General features: G+C 43.8%; 1 protein-coding gene across 1 annotated transcript in view; it reads left to right on the top strand.

Moving 5' to 3' along the window:
- SLC7A9 (solute carrier family 7 member 9) overlaps nt 1–15,997 on the top strand; it is a 659,969-nt gene that overhangs the window by 628,583 nt on the left and 15,389 nt on the right. The window contains exon 12 of the mRNA XM_069639081.1: nt 13,636–13,810. Within this exon, the coding sequence (XP_069495182.1) occupies nt 13,636–13,810 (175 nt within the window). The remainder of the gene's footprint in view (nt 1–13,635; nt 13,811–15,997) is intronic.

Genomic DNA, 15,997 nt, shown 5'->3' with positions numbered 1-15,997 from the left:
ATTTGTATTTCACCAAGTAAATGTTCAATAGGTAGCAATTCTCCCATCACAGCCACAATTTTAGCCAGGTGATCTGCCTTATCATTCCCCTCCTTATCTTCTCCTGGAGTTTTTAGATGCCCACGAATTTTCCTCCAGTATATTGTTAAGTCATTCTCTGACACCAATTTGTCTATGGCTTGTATCATTTTTCCATGTGTAAGTGGATTTTTGTTGTATGTAATCATGCCTCTCGCTTTACAGCCAGATTAATATTCCACAAAGCTATTTCGTGCATAGTCAGAATCAGTCACCAGGACAATTTCACTGAATTTATTATCAACCGCAGTAGCAATTGCTTTATAAATGGCTGCCAATTCCGCTACTTGACTGCTCCTAGCTCCAATTCCCATCCCTATACTAGGGACGCCTTCACATTTCAACCAGAAATTTCCTATTCCTGACACTAATTGTTTATTACTGTCATTTTCAATGTGAAAAGCACAACCATCAACATATACAGTTGGCAAGTCCTTGCATGTCTTTTCATCAAAAGCTTTGTGTGGTGATTGTTCAAATTCCTGTAAATTAGGTTCCACTTCCATTTCGTTTGATACTTGTTCAGCTGCACAGTCATGTAAATCTGCTAAACCTTGAGCAATTGGGCTTTTTTTTATTTTGGCCATATCTCACTTCTACAGGAAAACCCTGTAATGCCAGCATCCATGAAGTGATTCTGGACTGTGCTAGATTACCTGACCTAATTCTTTTACTCTCTAAAAACTGCAAAGGTTGATGATTTGTCTCAAGAATGACCTTTTCTCCCTGAACAATGGGGCGGAAATGTTGTAGCGCCCACACAGTGGTCAATAGGGCCTTTTCACATTCACTGAATTTAATTTCAACTTGGGAAAACGCCTTACTCGCATAGGCAATGGTTTTGTGATTCAAATCATGTTTTTGTGATAACACTGCTGACATACAATGTTCAGAGAAACCTATTTCTATAAAGAAATCCCTGTCCTTTATGGGATATGCTAAACATGGTGCCTTTACAAGACATTCCTTTAATTTAGCCACTGCCTCAGACTGCTCTTTTTCCCATTTCCAGGGTGTATTCAGTTTAAGCAGTTTAGTCAATGGTTGAGTGATTTCAGCATAATTTTCAATTAACTTTCTGTTATAGCCTGTCATTCCTAATAAACTTTTGACCCCTTTCACATTTTTAGGGTCTTTTAGTTTTTGTATGGCCTCTTTCTTTTGTGGATTTAGTCCATGTTCAGTCACTTCATGGCCTAGAAAGTTAACTTTTTTCTTGCACCATTGTGCTTTTTGTAAAGATACTTTGGCGCCTGCTTTCTGCAATTGGCTAAGCACATGTCTTATTTCATCAAAATGGCTTTTCAAGCTTTCATTTTTTATAAGCACATCATCCACATAAACTATGGTTCCTCTTTCTGCTGTATCAGGCATAGCTTTTCTCAAAAATATGCCGAATTCACTCCCACTATTGATGTACTCAAATGGAGTTCTAACCCATGCGTATTGAGTCTTATCAAATGAAAAGGAAAATAAATTCTGTATCTCCTCTGCCAATGGCTCTGCCAATGGCACGCACCAATATCCAGAGGTGAGATCTAATGTGGTAAATACTTTTGAACCATGTACCTGAGCTAATCCCTGATCAATGAATGGCAGTGGCCATCTGGATACTGGCACTCTTTTATTTAACTCCCTCAAATCTGCACACAGTCGTCATTGACCATTTGGCTTTAACACACCTAAAATAGGTGTATTGGATGTGCTATGAATGGGCCTGATGATTCCCCGCGACTCCAAATTTTTAATAATCTCTGCCAATGACTCTAAACATGCCAGTGGTAATCTATACTGACGCACAAATAGTGCACTTCTGTTACACCCTTCCGGTAGCGTGGCCACATGTAAATCAGTTAGCCCGCAATCATAAGCATCTTTTGCAAATACATCTTTAAACTCCATAAATATCTTCCTCAGTTCATTTCTATCCTCATCGTTGTCACATGCATCCGCTGATAAAATCTGCTCCTCTACCATTTTGGAGAATTCTGGAAAATGTTCTGGCAGGGGAATCTCGGCACTTTCCTCTAATTGTGTGGCTGTGTCTCTTTGTAAAGCTGCCACTTTTAAATGTTTTGGCATATCAGCTTCCACTTCAATGGGCTGATTTTCTATTTCATTTTCATTTAAGTTAAATGTTATGCAATCCTCTTGATAACAGCACACTGTCTCGCTTGAATCATAAGGGTACACAGAATGAATTTTAAATATCCCTTTGGGCTGAGAGTCCAGGTATTCTGGCAATTCACCCTTAGCATCTACATACTTTTCAGGGATATTTCCAATCAGCATGTTATTTAGATCTGCTGTGTAATGTGATTTTTGTATGGCCATTCCTAATGGGGAGTTTTCCTCTAAATGAATATCCTGACAGCCTTTATTATTCACCATAATTTTTACAGACCCTTCACCCACATCTACCAATGGAATGTATTCATAATCCAGGCCTTGCTGTTTTATGGATTCAGTCAGACACACAAATGCATCAGAATCTTTCCTCTGCTGTCCATTTTTGCATTTCAGTGTTATTGCAAACTGCTTTGTGAATGCAGGGATAATAGTATCTTTCCTCACTTGTAATTCAATTGCATAAGGGACCAGCTGTGCGCAATGATAAGCCCTTCTTTTGTCTTCAAATTCAGGTGCCGGCCCACCTAGACATGACCATATCTTTTGATTAAGGAAATCTAACACCATACACATTCTGTGCATGATGTCATTGCCCATGTAAAAGTAATTGTGTGTTCCACTCACTATCCAAACATTATGGTAAATTGTTTTTTGTCCAATGCTAATTTTCAGCATGCATCTACCTGCAATCCGGTTTTCAAAGTCTGGACCGTCCAAACCAGAGACATACTGGTTTTTAATCCTAAATTTCGGGATCTCCTCCCTTTCCATTATTTTTTGCAACAATTTCTCATTAATGAAGCGTCTTCCTGTTCAAGCGCTAAAGTGGCTTTTATTGTTTTAGAATAGTCATTTATCACAACGTGAACCCATGGTTGCTCATCTTCCATGTCTATTTCAGCAAGAGCGGTAATGTGTTTTTCTGAACCTGCTCTAGGAGCAGTATTCTGTTTGCATGTCTTCTCTTTTAAATAAAAACGTAAGGTGTGCTCATATATGGCAGTTTGCCATTCTTTCCTTGGGTCTAAGTATATTTGTACAGGTAATATTTCATTTTCACTCTGCATTTTGTCTTGACACATTAATATAACAGTGACGCTAGGTATGCAACTATTCTGGAGGTACACCTCCACTGCGTCATTTGTTTTGGCAATGGTGTGACATTCATTTATATTGCTGTTTTGTGATTTTAGTTTCTTAGGTCTCAATTGTTTTTTAGTTAAGGACCACAGTACTCCATTCACCCCATCTATGAGAGGAGACAATCTTTTTAGGCAATCTGTTCCCATCAGAAATGGTATTTCACAAATGGATGTGACCAATACCTCCTGTTTCATTCTGTGTTTACCTATCTTTATGTCAACCCTCGGTGACGCCTATAATAGGCACCTCCTCCCGTTAAAATTATGCACTGGACCTTGATTTTCCTTCACTGTGATCTAATTCTGCGAGGATCTCTCTTCATTGATGCTCTTTACTAATTCTTTAGACATAATTGTGGCCTGTGCGCCAGTGTCAATCATTGCAAATGTATGGCATTTTTCTTCTACAGTGATGGGAGCATAATACCTGTCTTCAATTTCCTCTAACACACATAAGAAGTGTGAATTCTTACTGATTTCAGGGCTCACCTTTCTCAGGCCTTTTTCACTTTTGGCTAAGCACATTGGTAAATGGAAAGACATTTTTCCCTCCTTTTTGCCCATTCCTGTGTGAGAGACTTTATTCATTTCTCCATGTTCAGAGGTTTTTTGGAGTGTGGCCACTGTTCACCCATCCATCCAAGTATCATCAGAGGTCACACTACAACCCTCCAACTGAACATGTGTAACAACATCACTTGGCAATTTGTCATTGTCTAATTCTGTGCATTTGTGATGATTCAGTATGATACCAGCCCTTTTAACCTCTTCAAAAATATGTGGCTCAAAGAATTCTTCAGGTGATTGACCTGTACCCTCCTTTTGAGCATTTATTTTTCCTGCCTGTGTTTGGTCATTGTTTTGATTTCCCATGGAAGTAGTTACAGCATCGCCACTTGCTCCCGGTTCACTGGTATTCCCCATGCACGAGTCATTTTTCTTAAATCTGTCTCTTTGTTCTTTTGGATCTTCAGGTTTTCCTATTTCATTTGTACAAATCTCCAATATTTGATTTAGTTCTAGGTTAAACCGTACCTCTCTTTTAGAAGTATTTGCATTTTCTGTTACATGTTCATTTACTGGTATTTTCATTTTTAAATCATTAGGCATCTCAGAGTCATCATGCAAAATTACATCAGAGCAATCTGTATTTTTGGCACTGCAGGTATCATAAGTACTTAGTCACTTTTCAGAAGCCCCCGGTCATTGCTATGGCCTTCTGCCCCCTCCTTTGATGACTGTTTTTGTGTTGTACAGAGCTTTCCTATTTGCTCAGCTAACATTTTCACTTGGGCCTCGAGGCACTGGAACCTTTCCATCTCTCTAGAATCCTCTCTCTGTGGCCTAGGTCGATATTGGTTGTTTTCCCCCTGATTGGATCTATTCTGATGCCTCTCAGGGGAATGGTTTCTATTGGGATGGTTCCTGAACTCTTGATTCATTTGTGGAGGGGATCGGGGTGCACCCATCCTTTGGTTGTAGTCCCCTGGTGGGGAATCATTGTACTGACGTGGAGTGTAGTTTATGCTCTGCCTCATGTCCTGTCTCTCGTGTTGTGGGTACTGGCCTCTATGTTGATTCCCATTATCAGCAAATCGATCCACATACCGGGGTCTATCCTGATTACCATATATCATGGTATTGGGATTGAATCTGCTTTGTGTCCCCAATGTCTGATAAGGACCATCATCTCTTTGATCCTGATTTTGTCTCTGGTTATTGTTCATACCTGACATATCAGGTCGATAGCCTGCCCGGGGCCTATCTCCTAAGTACCTGGGGCTGATGTAGCTCTCCCTATTACTAGGATCATGTGATTGAAACATTGGTGCAGGGTGTGACGACCTTTGTTGATTACCCCTTTGTTCAGGTGCCAAATTATTTTTACTTGGACTTTGAGCAGACTCAAGGGACATTTTGGCTGATCTGATTTCCATTACTGTTGCTGAGGGTTCTTTAGATTTAGGTCTAGTATCTTTCATTTTATCACTTTCTCTACCCTGACAATAGAGTACCTCATACAGTTTTGTGCTTTGGTGTACAATCCATTCAAGGGACTTGTCACGGTCAAATTCACGGACCAATTGGGATACAATGTCTTTCTGTAGCCCATAGAAGTAGGCAGTTTTAAACTCATTGGAATTGGGGTCAAAAGACACATCAAAGCGAGAAAATGCTCTTTTTAAGTCTTGTAAAAACTGGCGAGTGGATGTATTAGGCCCAGCAGTGATTGTGTAAGCGACTTTCTTTGCCTCCTGCAATGACTGGAAAGGAGAAAATGACGCCTAATCTCCTTTTCAAACTCTGCCCATGTCATATTCTGCTGTTCATTCAATCCTCTTATGATACTGGCCGTCGGAGCATCTAAAGTTAAATGAAAATACTGCCTGTACTGTTCCTTAGGTATCTGGAGGGCTTTAAAAATGTCATGAACCACTTCTAAGTGATCCTCTATGCAGCATTCCCCTCCCTTTTTAAATGGTTTGATCAGGACTTTAATGAATTTCATTATCCTTATGGGGCTACTTGTTGCAATGCATGGAATTGCACTACTTGGTGACTCAACCCTGGTTCCAGGAGTATGGGATTGGTGGTGGCCCCCAATGGGAGTATCATATCCCCCAAGGGCGCTGGAACCAAGTTCAGTCACCGGCCCATTCACTGGGACACTAGCTGTTTGGGTAGAAATAGAATTCACCTCAACTCCATTGAATGTGGTGCCCTGCCGCCTCTCCTAGGACCTGGTAATGCACATTTGCTGTTCCAAGTCCTTACACTTTTTAAGGAGCCGGTCTGCTTCGTTTTGCAAATAGTTGTTTTCATCACTCATTTTATTAATTACCTCCTGCATGTCGCACATTTGCATTTGGCATTCATTAAATTCTTTATTTCTCTTGTCCCTTTCTTGAAGCATTTTAACCAATTCTTGTTCTGCATTTTGGAGGTCACTTTCTTTTTCAAAATGTTCTTTTTGTAAAACTTGCATTTCTGAAACCATCTCATCTTTATCTTGTCTAATGTGGTCCACCAATGCTTTTAAGTGTACCAATTCTTGCTCACTGTCTTCAAACTGTTTCTTGCTTTTGGACAATTGAATATCAAAATCTCTGCATTTTAACTGCATATCTTTTTGGCATTCATCCAATTCCGCTCTTAACATTTCCTCTTTCTTACTTGCCCCATATAAGTCAGTCTTTAACCTGTTAATTAGCTGGGTATCATTTTCCTGCATTCGCAGGGACCTATTCAAAATAAACCAGATCTTGGCGGATAGCCGTATCAAACAGTCTTTCTCTGCATTTTTATCAGCTGCATTTGATAACGTTAGAAGGCAGACCTGAATTATGCTGCCTTCTGCAAAAATATTGTCTAGTTTTTCTTTCTGCACCTCACCATGAATGCGGTCATGCATTTCTGAGGTACTATTCGATGACCACGTCCCATGTGCACATAATTTTGCCTCTAAATATTGCACTAGGTCTGAGAATGTGGCTTCCCTTTGAGACATTCTGAAATTCGTTTTTAGTGACACACTGTTATTATGAAATGGGTTCCCTTTAATGTACAGATGGCGGTGTGAGACACACTTGCCATTCCCAGTAGGTGCTCTATGATCACTTTCCCAGCCTGCAACGCACCATAAATATGTTGGGTATTTTGTGTAGATTTAGGGCCTAGCGGTATTTTCTTACCGCCAAAAACAAAAATAATTTAGCAATAATCACCCCTTGCATTTAGATTAGGTTTGGTATTATAATGGTATAGTGGCTATGCATTATTTCAGTACACAAATACATTTGGTTGGTATACATTTCGTTGTGGTATAGTGATGAGCATGATTTTCAGTTCTACTTGTGGTCCCCAATATACAAAACCCCCTTTTTCTTGCTTGGTCTGTTCGTGTGATCACTAGAGAGACCTTGGGCCTACATTTTATGGATATCACAATTTTCACATATAGCATTCACCAACCCCTGTGGTATTATCACTAGTTTATTTACATTAGTGAAATTATGTTTCCATGGAGTATTCACAATAACAAGTGGTATTATCACTAATTTATTTACATTAGTGAGATTATGTTTCCAAGGAGTATTCACAATAACATGTGGTATCACTAATTTATTTACATTAGTGAGATTATATTTCCAGAGGCCTCTCTCTGTGCGGACTCATGTACGTCCAGCAGACTATTGTGTTATGTTCCACTCAGAAGCCACACTCATATACACTGAGTGGAACCACGCGCACATCTATTTATGATTGCTCATAACATTACTTTATCTACATAGGAAGTTTGGCACATATATTACCTAATAACCTCCCCTTTTATTATGATATGATATGGCATTTGTAACGCGCCTATACACAAGTGTTTCAAGGCGCGACGAGGCAGGGAGGGGGGAACAGGGGGAAGACAGACAACGATCTTACTAGGCCAGGTGTCATTCAGATCGCGCAAGTGCAGGGGTAGGGGGAAGGGAAAAGTGCAAGGGGAAGGGGAGAGGGGGAAGTGCTGAACAGGGTAAGTAGAGTCAAAAAATAAATAATACATAGGGCCAGCTGGTGGCAAGTGCAAGGTAAGTGCAGACAAGTGCTGGGAGGGGGGGACTGTAAGGGATGCAGAGACAGTCCCGCAGTGCTGGGGTTGCCAGGGAGGCAGTGCAAGTGGAGAGTGGCTGGGCCAAGGACCAAGGTCGGTGAGAGTGGCCCAGGTGCAGGTTCAGTGCAGTTTCAGTGAAGAATTAGCAGGGGAGAGGGAGAGAGAAAGCAGAAGCAAAGAGGAAGGTTTTGAGGTGCTTCCGGAACCGAAGATGGTTCTCCTCAAGTTTCAGGGAGGCAGGAAGGCTGTTCCAGAGGGAGGCCCCTGCCGCAGAGAGAGATCTACCCACAGCTCGTTGCTTCGAGAAGCGGCTGACCCTGAGGGAGTTGGAGACAGATGAGCGAAGGGCTCGGGAAGGAACATATTTAGGAAGAGAGAGTTGAAGGTATTTAGGCCCCAGGCCCCAGAAGGCCTTGTGGACAATGCAGAGGGTTTTGAACGTAATCCTCGCAGCCACAGGGAGCCAGTGTAGAGATTTCAGTCCTGGAGAGATACGGTCCCTGGGCTTGAGGCCAAGGACAAGTCTCGCAGTCCTGTTCTGGATGAGTTGCAGAGGGCGGAGAGTAGAGGCAGGCAGATTAAGATAGAGGCTGTTACAGTAGTCCAGCTTCGAGAGAACCAGGGCTCTGGAGACCGTGAGCTTCTGGGGGAAGGAGAGGAAAGGAAGAATACCCCTGAGGAGGTGCAGCTGGTAGTGAGACTTCTTAGAGACGTCAGTAATATGAGGAGAGAAGGAGAGTGTGGAGTCGAAGATGACCCCGAGGTTTTTTGCCTTGCAAGTAGGAGCAGGAAGCGGGCCAAGAGAGGCTGGCCAGAGCGCTGCAGGGAAGGAGGAAGTGGGTGTGCCGATGAGTAGAATCTCAGTCTTACTGGCATTAAGGCAGAGGTCATTGGCCGCACACCATTCCTGGATAGCAGACAGACAGTCGGAGATGAAGGAAGGAGAGGAGGAGGCCGAGGGTAGCCTGAAAATGAGCTGGGTATCATCCGCATAGCACTGAAAGTTGGGGCAGAGAGTGGCGATGCGATGGGCAAGGAGTGCCAAATACTGGTTGAACAGCCAGGGAGAGAGATTAGATCCCTGGGGGACACCACAGGTAGAGAAGAAGATGTCAGAGAGGAAGGACCCCAGTTGGACCTGGGAGGGTCGGTTGGAAAGGAAAGAGGTCAGCCACGCCAGAGCCTGACCAGTGATACCCAGGTTATCACGGAGACGGTTGAGCAGGATGGCATGGTTGACAGTGTCAAAGGCAGAAGAGAGATCGAGCAGAATGAGAACACACAGAGTGTTGGAGTCGAGGTTTGAGAGCAGGTCCTCACGGATGTTCAGGAGAGCAGTTTCCGTGCTTCTGGCAGCTCTGAAGCCAGATTGATGGTCGTGAAGACTACCAACAGATTCAGCATGGAGGTTGAGCTGGGAGATGGCCAGTTTCTCCAGGAGCTTGCCCAGGAAGGGAGTGATGGAGATTGGGCGATAGTTAGCTGGGCAGGCGGGGTCGGAAGAGGGTTTCTTAAGAAGAGGATGCACAAGGGAGTGCTTAAGGGGGGATGGGAAGACTCCAGAGGCGAAGGAGTGGTTGCAAAAATCAGCCAGGGCAGGAGCCAGGGAATCGATGTGGTCCTTGATAGTTTTGGAGGAGCAGGGGTAACCCTGTTTAGACGAGACTTTCATAGATCGGACTTGTCTGGAAACCTCGTCAGCAGAAAAAAGGGGAAAGGCAGAGAAGGAGGGAGGAGGGGTGGCTGCAGAAGGGCCAGAGGGAGAGCCAGGAAGAGATGGAGGGAGGTGATAGGAGGAGAGTGTGGACAGGATGTCCTGAGTTTTAGAGACGAAGTGAGAGGCCAGTGCAGTGCAGAGGGCCTGGGAGGGGACAGGAGAGGTAGAGACTGCAGCAGGGTTGGCAAGCTCCTTGCAGATTTTGAAGAGTTCGGCCGAGTTGTTAGATGCAGCAGAGATGCGGGCTTGGATAAGGGCTCTCTTCTTGGTGAGAACGGAGAGACGGTATTGCCTTTGGAGCAGGCGGCAGGCCAGTTTGTCAGAGGATGTACATGAAGCACGCCATTTCCTCTCTGCCACCCTGCACTTGCGTTTTAGGGTGACGAGATCCGAGTCATACCAGGAGTTGCATTTGACTTTAGGCTTCAGGCGGATTCTCATGACAGGGGCAAGGATATCAAGACAATCAGATATAGCAGAGTGGAGTGTGGAGAGGGCTGTGTCAGGGTGGGAGTCAGCCGAAGGGGGAGGGGGGGCAAGAAGGTGGCAGCGAAAGCCTCAATTGACACGCGCTTCATGGGTCGGATGACCGAGAAGGCGGTTGGCAGAGATGAGGGTGGCTTTGCCTGTGGGGTAGGGAGGGTGAGGTGGGAGGATAGGAGAAAGTGATCACTCCAGGAGAGAGGAGTGGAGAGAGGGACGGAGAGGGGAAGGTCAGAAGAGATCAGAGAATCAAGAGTGTGCCCTGCAGAATGGGTAGGCCCAGACGGGAGAATAGAGAGTGAGAGAGAGTCGCAGAGGTCACGAAAGAGTCCAGAGGGGGGACAGGAGGCATCCAGGTGGATGTTGAAGTCACCAAGGAAGAGGAGTTTAGTGGTTGAGGCCAGGAGTGAGGAGGAGAGGTCAGCCCACTCAGAGAGGAAGGAGGAAATTTGACCAGGTGGCCGATAGATAGTAGCCACTGTAAGGGAATGGTTAGGAGAGAGAGAGAGTCGGCAGACAAGACACTCAAAAGAGAAGTAGATCTGCGTAGGAATGACAGTGGCAGGAATCCACTCAGGGAAGATAAGGGCCACACCCCCCCCTGCACGGTTGTGCCTAGGCACGGAGAGGATCTTGTAACCGTCAGGTAGGAGTGTGTCAAAGCTGGTGACAGAGCTGGCTGTGAACCATGTCTCAGTGAGACCGAGGACATCCAGGTCCAGTTCCTCAAGAAGGTGACAGATATCAGAGGAATGTTTGATTGCAGAGCGAGAGTTAAGTGACAGTTATGTGACATGGGCTAAATGCACCAGAGAAAGACAGAAGCAAAAAAAAAAACCTTTACACAGGTTGTGATTTATACCAGTTTCATTTCAAAATTATACATTACCAGCTTTGCGAGGCAGTCTTTTCTAGAATAAACAGAAGAGAAACAATTGCAAAACTACAAGGCATTTCATTAAGTTCTTTGCAACAATAAAATAATTAAAAAAACAGTACATCAATTGACTTGCATTTAGATGGCAACATTATAATGTGGCATTTAAACACAGTGCTTCCCCAATAGTAATTATCGCTACGCTGCCTGCCTAAAATAGACTTCATGCACACATCACTCCCTTAACTTGTACGAGATAATTACCAGCAATTTGTAGCTTTTCAGCATGTGAAATCTCCTGGCTGGTCGCCTCCAATAAGTGGCTCAGGGTTTTCTTTTTAAAGCACCCAGCGAGAACATGCAGTTCCAATCTGCAATCTTCTGTTCTCAAGCCAGTGCTAATTGACTGGAACCCCAGTCTCCGAAGGTCAGCAGTGCACTGGAACAACGCCTCCCAGCAGCCCAGCCAGGCAACCCCACAGCAACTCCAGCCAAGTCTTCACTGAAGCTCTGCAAAATGTCCACTAGCTCTCCTTCTCCCCGAGCTGCTTCAAGAAACCTCTGTCACAACCCTTAAAATGACGTGTACCCAATCAAAGTCCATCATGCCATACCCTCCTTCTTTAAACAATAGCTCACTTTTACAGTAGGCAACTGTATCAACTAATTTCCTGCTATTGCTTCCTGCAAAGACCGTGGCAGGGCAAAGAGAGAGAAAAAAAAATAATCTCTGAATGCGCATTTAAAATGAATCTCAGCCTGCCTCATTTTGCACATGGAGAACACATTATAATATTGAGTTAAAATCGTGTTAGTATTTGTTAGTTAGGTTAAATAATTAAGTATCTAATGTGTCTCTATGAGTGAGACATTTCAATTGAGAAGAGAAAAAAAATGTGCACTTTTAAATGTGAAAAAAATGGTTTGTTTTTAACATGTGTAGCCTGTCTTCATTTACACGTCCATATGTTACATTGGGAACACATGGCTTGCTGTACCGTATTATAGCAATACATTGATCCCATGCAGTGGCGCTGCACTCCAAAAACACGCTAAATAATACTACAGTGCCGAGGCAAGTGCTGTGAGTAGGCAGACGCTGAGGCGACAAGCGTGTGGAAGGCCAGGCCCCCGAAGGACATATGAAGACATATGTCCTTCGGGACATATGACATGTGAAGAGGAAAGTCTTGAGGAGCTTCCAGAATATGAGGCAGTCCTCCTCAAGACAAAGAGGAAGGGAGAGGCTGTTCCACAAGAGGGAGCCAGCTGAAAAAAGAGATCGGCTTCCGGCCCTTTGTTTAGCGAAGCGCTTTACGGACAGAGAGTGGCCATTCCCACCCACTACCGGCTCCTTCTCACCTAAAACCCTTGATCACAGGATCTCTTTGAGCTAGCTTTGTTGAGTAGTAACATTAAACAGTAGAGTTAATGGATTAATTGCAGCTGTAAATTTACAACTGGTGCAATAAACAAATCTTACCAAGTGTGCCTTCAGCCACTTGGTTTATAAGCAGTATGCTTGCCCTTGCACTGAAGGCCAGTTTAAAACAAGCATTGGCAAGACCAACAGTTTTGGCTTGTGAATATTTATTAGATAGGCATTTTCTAGGCACTGCTGTCTTAGGCCCGCATACTCAGGCTTGGACTGCTTATATTGTCCTTGAAATGTCAATTGTTTATTATTCTGATTCCAGAAAGTGTTCAGAGTGTAAGAGGACTGCAAGGGTGTACCCACACATATTTTGAGTGATGCAGGGCAGCATGTCAAGCTATGGGGTCTGATCACATTGGGGGGAGAGGGGCACGACCAGAGATTCTAGGTTCCCTTCATTTCTTTGTTTCGGAGGAGTGCTGGGTAGGGGGACAAAGGTTTCTGTGCCCCGGACCCTCAAATTCCTAAAGATGGCCCTGCACAGGCCCTTCCGGCACAGCAAATGCCATGGAGCACTTTCTCCAGCTCCTCCCTTTGTCCCACCCTGACCTGCTTCTTCTGAGGGGGATCGCCTCTTCATTCCTCATACTTCCCCCCCACCTCTTTGGCCCAGGTAGCATGAACCCCCTTCATCCTCCTTCCTAGCCGCACCCTCACACTCTTACCTGTGCCTGCAGCCTCCCTTCCCGGTATGCCTGGCGCCCCTACTCACACCACCCCCACCCACTTCACTGTCATGGACCCTCAAAACCCATTTTCCCCTCACTGACTCTTCATCGCAGGAATGAGTCACAATGCAGAGGGATTATGATAAAGACGAGTGCTGCAAAGGCAGCGCGCATAAGGTCACCATATGCTTATCTTTTACTAACAGGCAGAAAAAAGTCTGCCTGGCAGGCCCTTAACTTCATCTATTACCACCTCCAAACGAACATAATTCATATTTTAGAAATATCTATAGAGCATGAAAATCATGGACATTTATTTTTACATTTGTAAAGCGCACTTAGCCCGTGGGCATCAAGGCACTGGTTATAGGACAAGAAGAGGGAGGTAGTGGCATTACTATTTAAAATAAATGCATTATATAATACTTAAAACACTGTCCATTAAAATTAACATTGATTTTCTAAATGTCAACGTCTAATTTTCATGCTTTTTATTTTTCAGATACCAATTATCATTCCTTTCATTGTGGTCCTAATCGCCGCTTACCTGGTTGTGGCACCCATTGTGGCTTCGCCTGCGTTGGAATACCTCTATTGTATTTTATTTATTTTAAGTGGACTCATTGTTTATTTTCCCTTTGTTCACTACAAGCTGAGATGGGCCCAAAAAATCACAAGTAAGTATATTTCATTTAAAGTAAATACACGTAGTATGATATTTGTAATTTAATGTGCACCACAATCTCTTTTAAAGACATACCTTTTTAAACAAGTTAAGATTTCTAATTAGAATACGAATTGTTATAAGTGTTTTTGATAATGCGCCAAATCACCACTGTAGTAGCCTTAGAGCACCTAGGCTTGTCCGAAAAGCATATTTTACCCTCGCCAGGGATTTCCAGAAAAGGGTCTGCGAGGAAAGGGAAAAGAGGAGAGAAGAGAAAAAGAAACACGCCAGCAAATAAAAGCAGGGAAAAGGCACCAGCTAGTAGGTAAAATGAGGGGGCAATGATTGTGAAAGCTTGTGTGTATGAGGCTCCAGTGAGTTTGGAGCGTGAAAGAACTGTGCAGAAAGGTATTAAGTTCGAATGTGCCTGTAGATAAGGGGGAATTTACTTGAGGGCAGGTTAAATATAGAGGACCTAATTACGGGTGTGGTGGTAATTCAACAGTAAATCTGCATAATGACCACCAAACTCAATTACCGTTACTGCCACTTGTTCCTGTGGGTGTACCGCGGGGTTACAAGTGGTGGCAGGGTAGTACTAATCCCCATTTTCAGAGTCTGTGGACTCCAAGGATATTTTCATGCGATTACTGCTGGCGGTTACTCCACTGGCAGTAATTCTACCAATTTTTGTGGGGGTAAATACTCCACCTTAGCACCAGACTTGTAGTACGGCAATGCAGCAGTAACAGAATTACTGTTGCATTAGCACTGTTTTTACCTGCATCAGTGTACTTGGAATGAGGCCCAGAATATTTTGAATTGTAGTACAGGACTGCATGAAGGATTCAATGAGTGCTCAAACCATCCCTTGAAGTGTGAGGCTTTTGTTTCCTGAGAATGCATATAAATATCTCAGACTTAACGAACACCAGCATAGTAATACTGGGACTGCATACAATAGAGGCCAAGACGTGGCAAATTCGGGAATAGTCTGTGTGATAGATGAATGTGAGCGGAAACAAGGAGGAAGGAAGGTCAAAGGAATTATATCCATTGGGTTGCACTGCTTTTTGGCATCATTGTCTGGATCTTGTAGTGGGTCCACCTACGAAATAGTGGGTTGAATAAATAGTTCCTCGAAGAAGACTATGGCCTCATTACGAGTTTGCAGATAACCCACCAGTACTACCGGCAGTTAACCGTCAAACTCACCTTACCGTTACCAGCGCTCGATATCCCAGTGTTACAAGGATATTACGGGTGCCGGCAACAGCGGTAAATTCCCATTCCATGGATTCCATGGGAATGGGAACTACTGAATCACTGGCAATGTTGTTAACAGTGCCGGTGATCATTTTGCTGCCGTTAAGGGGAAGAACTCCTGGTAGGTCAGGCCTGTCAGTAGTTCACTGCCCATACCAGCAGTCTCGGAGTGAGCCGGTCCAATAAAAATACCAGAGTCGGTAGTACCAGCATTTTTTCCAGCATTTATACCTGCCCGGTTCACCCGTAATGAGGCCCGACTATCCTTCTTACGCCTGAGAAATGACTCACTGCCGCAAACGTGGACGAGCCTCCTTTGATAGAGTTATTGTTAAGACATTCACTTTCCACTTTTAAGATGAGGAAGGGGATAAGAGATAGCAAGCACCCATTGTGACTCCTCCCCCTCTCATATAATAATGGCGCAACGGTTTTATCTAAATCAAATGCTAAATTGGATACGTAACCAGATTAATAGTTCCAAAGCTCCTAATTAGCGAGGTTTAATAAGTCTGACTATCCTAGTGATAAATGTGTCAAAGGAGTATCGTGCAGGCCATTCATTGGCTTGATTGGCAGAATTCTTACATTTCACCATCAAATGATGAACTCCTTTTATAGCCTTTCCCCTGAAGCCTAGTCACCTGCAATGCCCTGTCCTTCAGTAAGTAAAAACGTCCATTGTCTGCACATACTGCGTCCATCAATCCACACAGCCACTGCCCGTATCAGAGGGCTATACATTACTTTGCATGCACAATGCATGCACATCTTGCAGACATTTACATGCTAAACAGTGCATTACTCTACATGCATATTGCATGCCCAATTTATAAACATTGCATGTTAAACAGTACATTATATGGGTATTGTACCAAAATGTTGCCCTCTTTGTGTGCCCCCGTATTCACTGCGACTTTGGAGGCGCACA

Source organism: Ambystoma mexicanum, chromosome 1q (assembly GCF_040938575.1).
Source record: "Ambystoma mexicanum isolate Mex_15411 chromosome 1q, UKY_AmexF1_1, whole genome shotgun sequence".
In the NCBI taxonomy this organism is placed as follows: Eukaryota; Metazoa; Chordata; class Amphibia; order Caudata; family Ambystomatidae; genus Ambystoma; species Ambystoma mexicanum.
The sequence above is the reverse complement of the archived record's forward strand: the minus strand, read 5'-3'. Positions and strand labels throughout refer to the sequence as shown.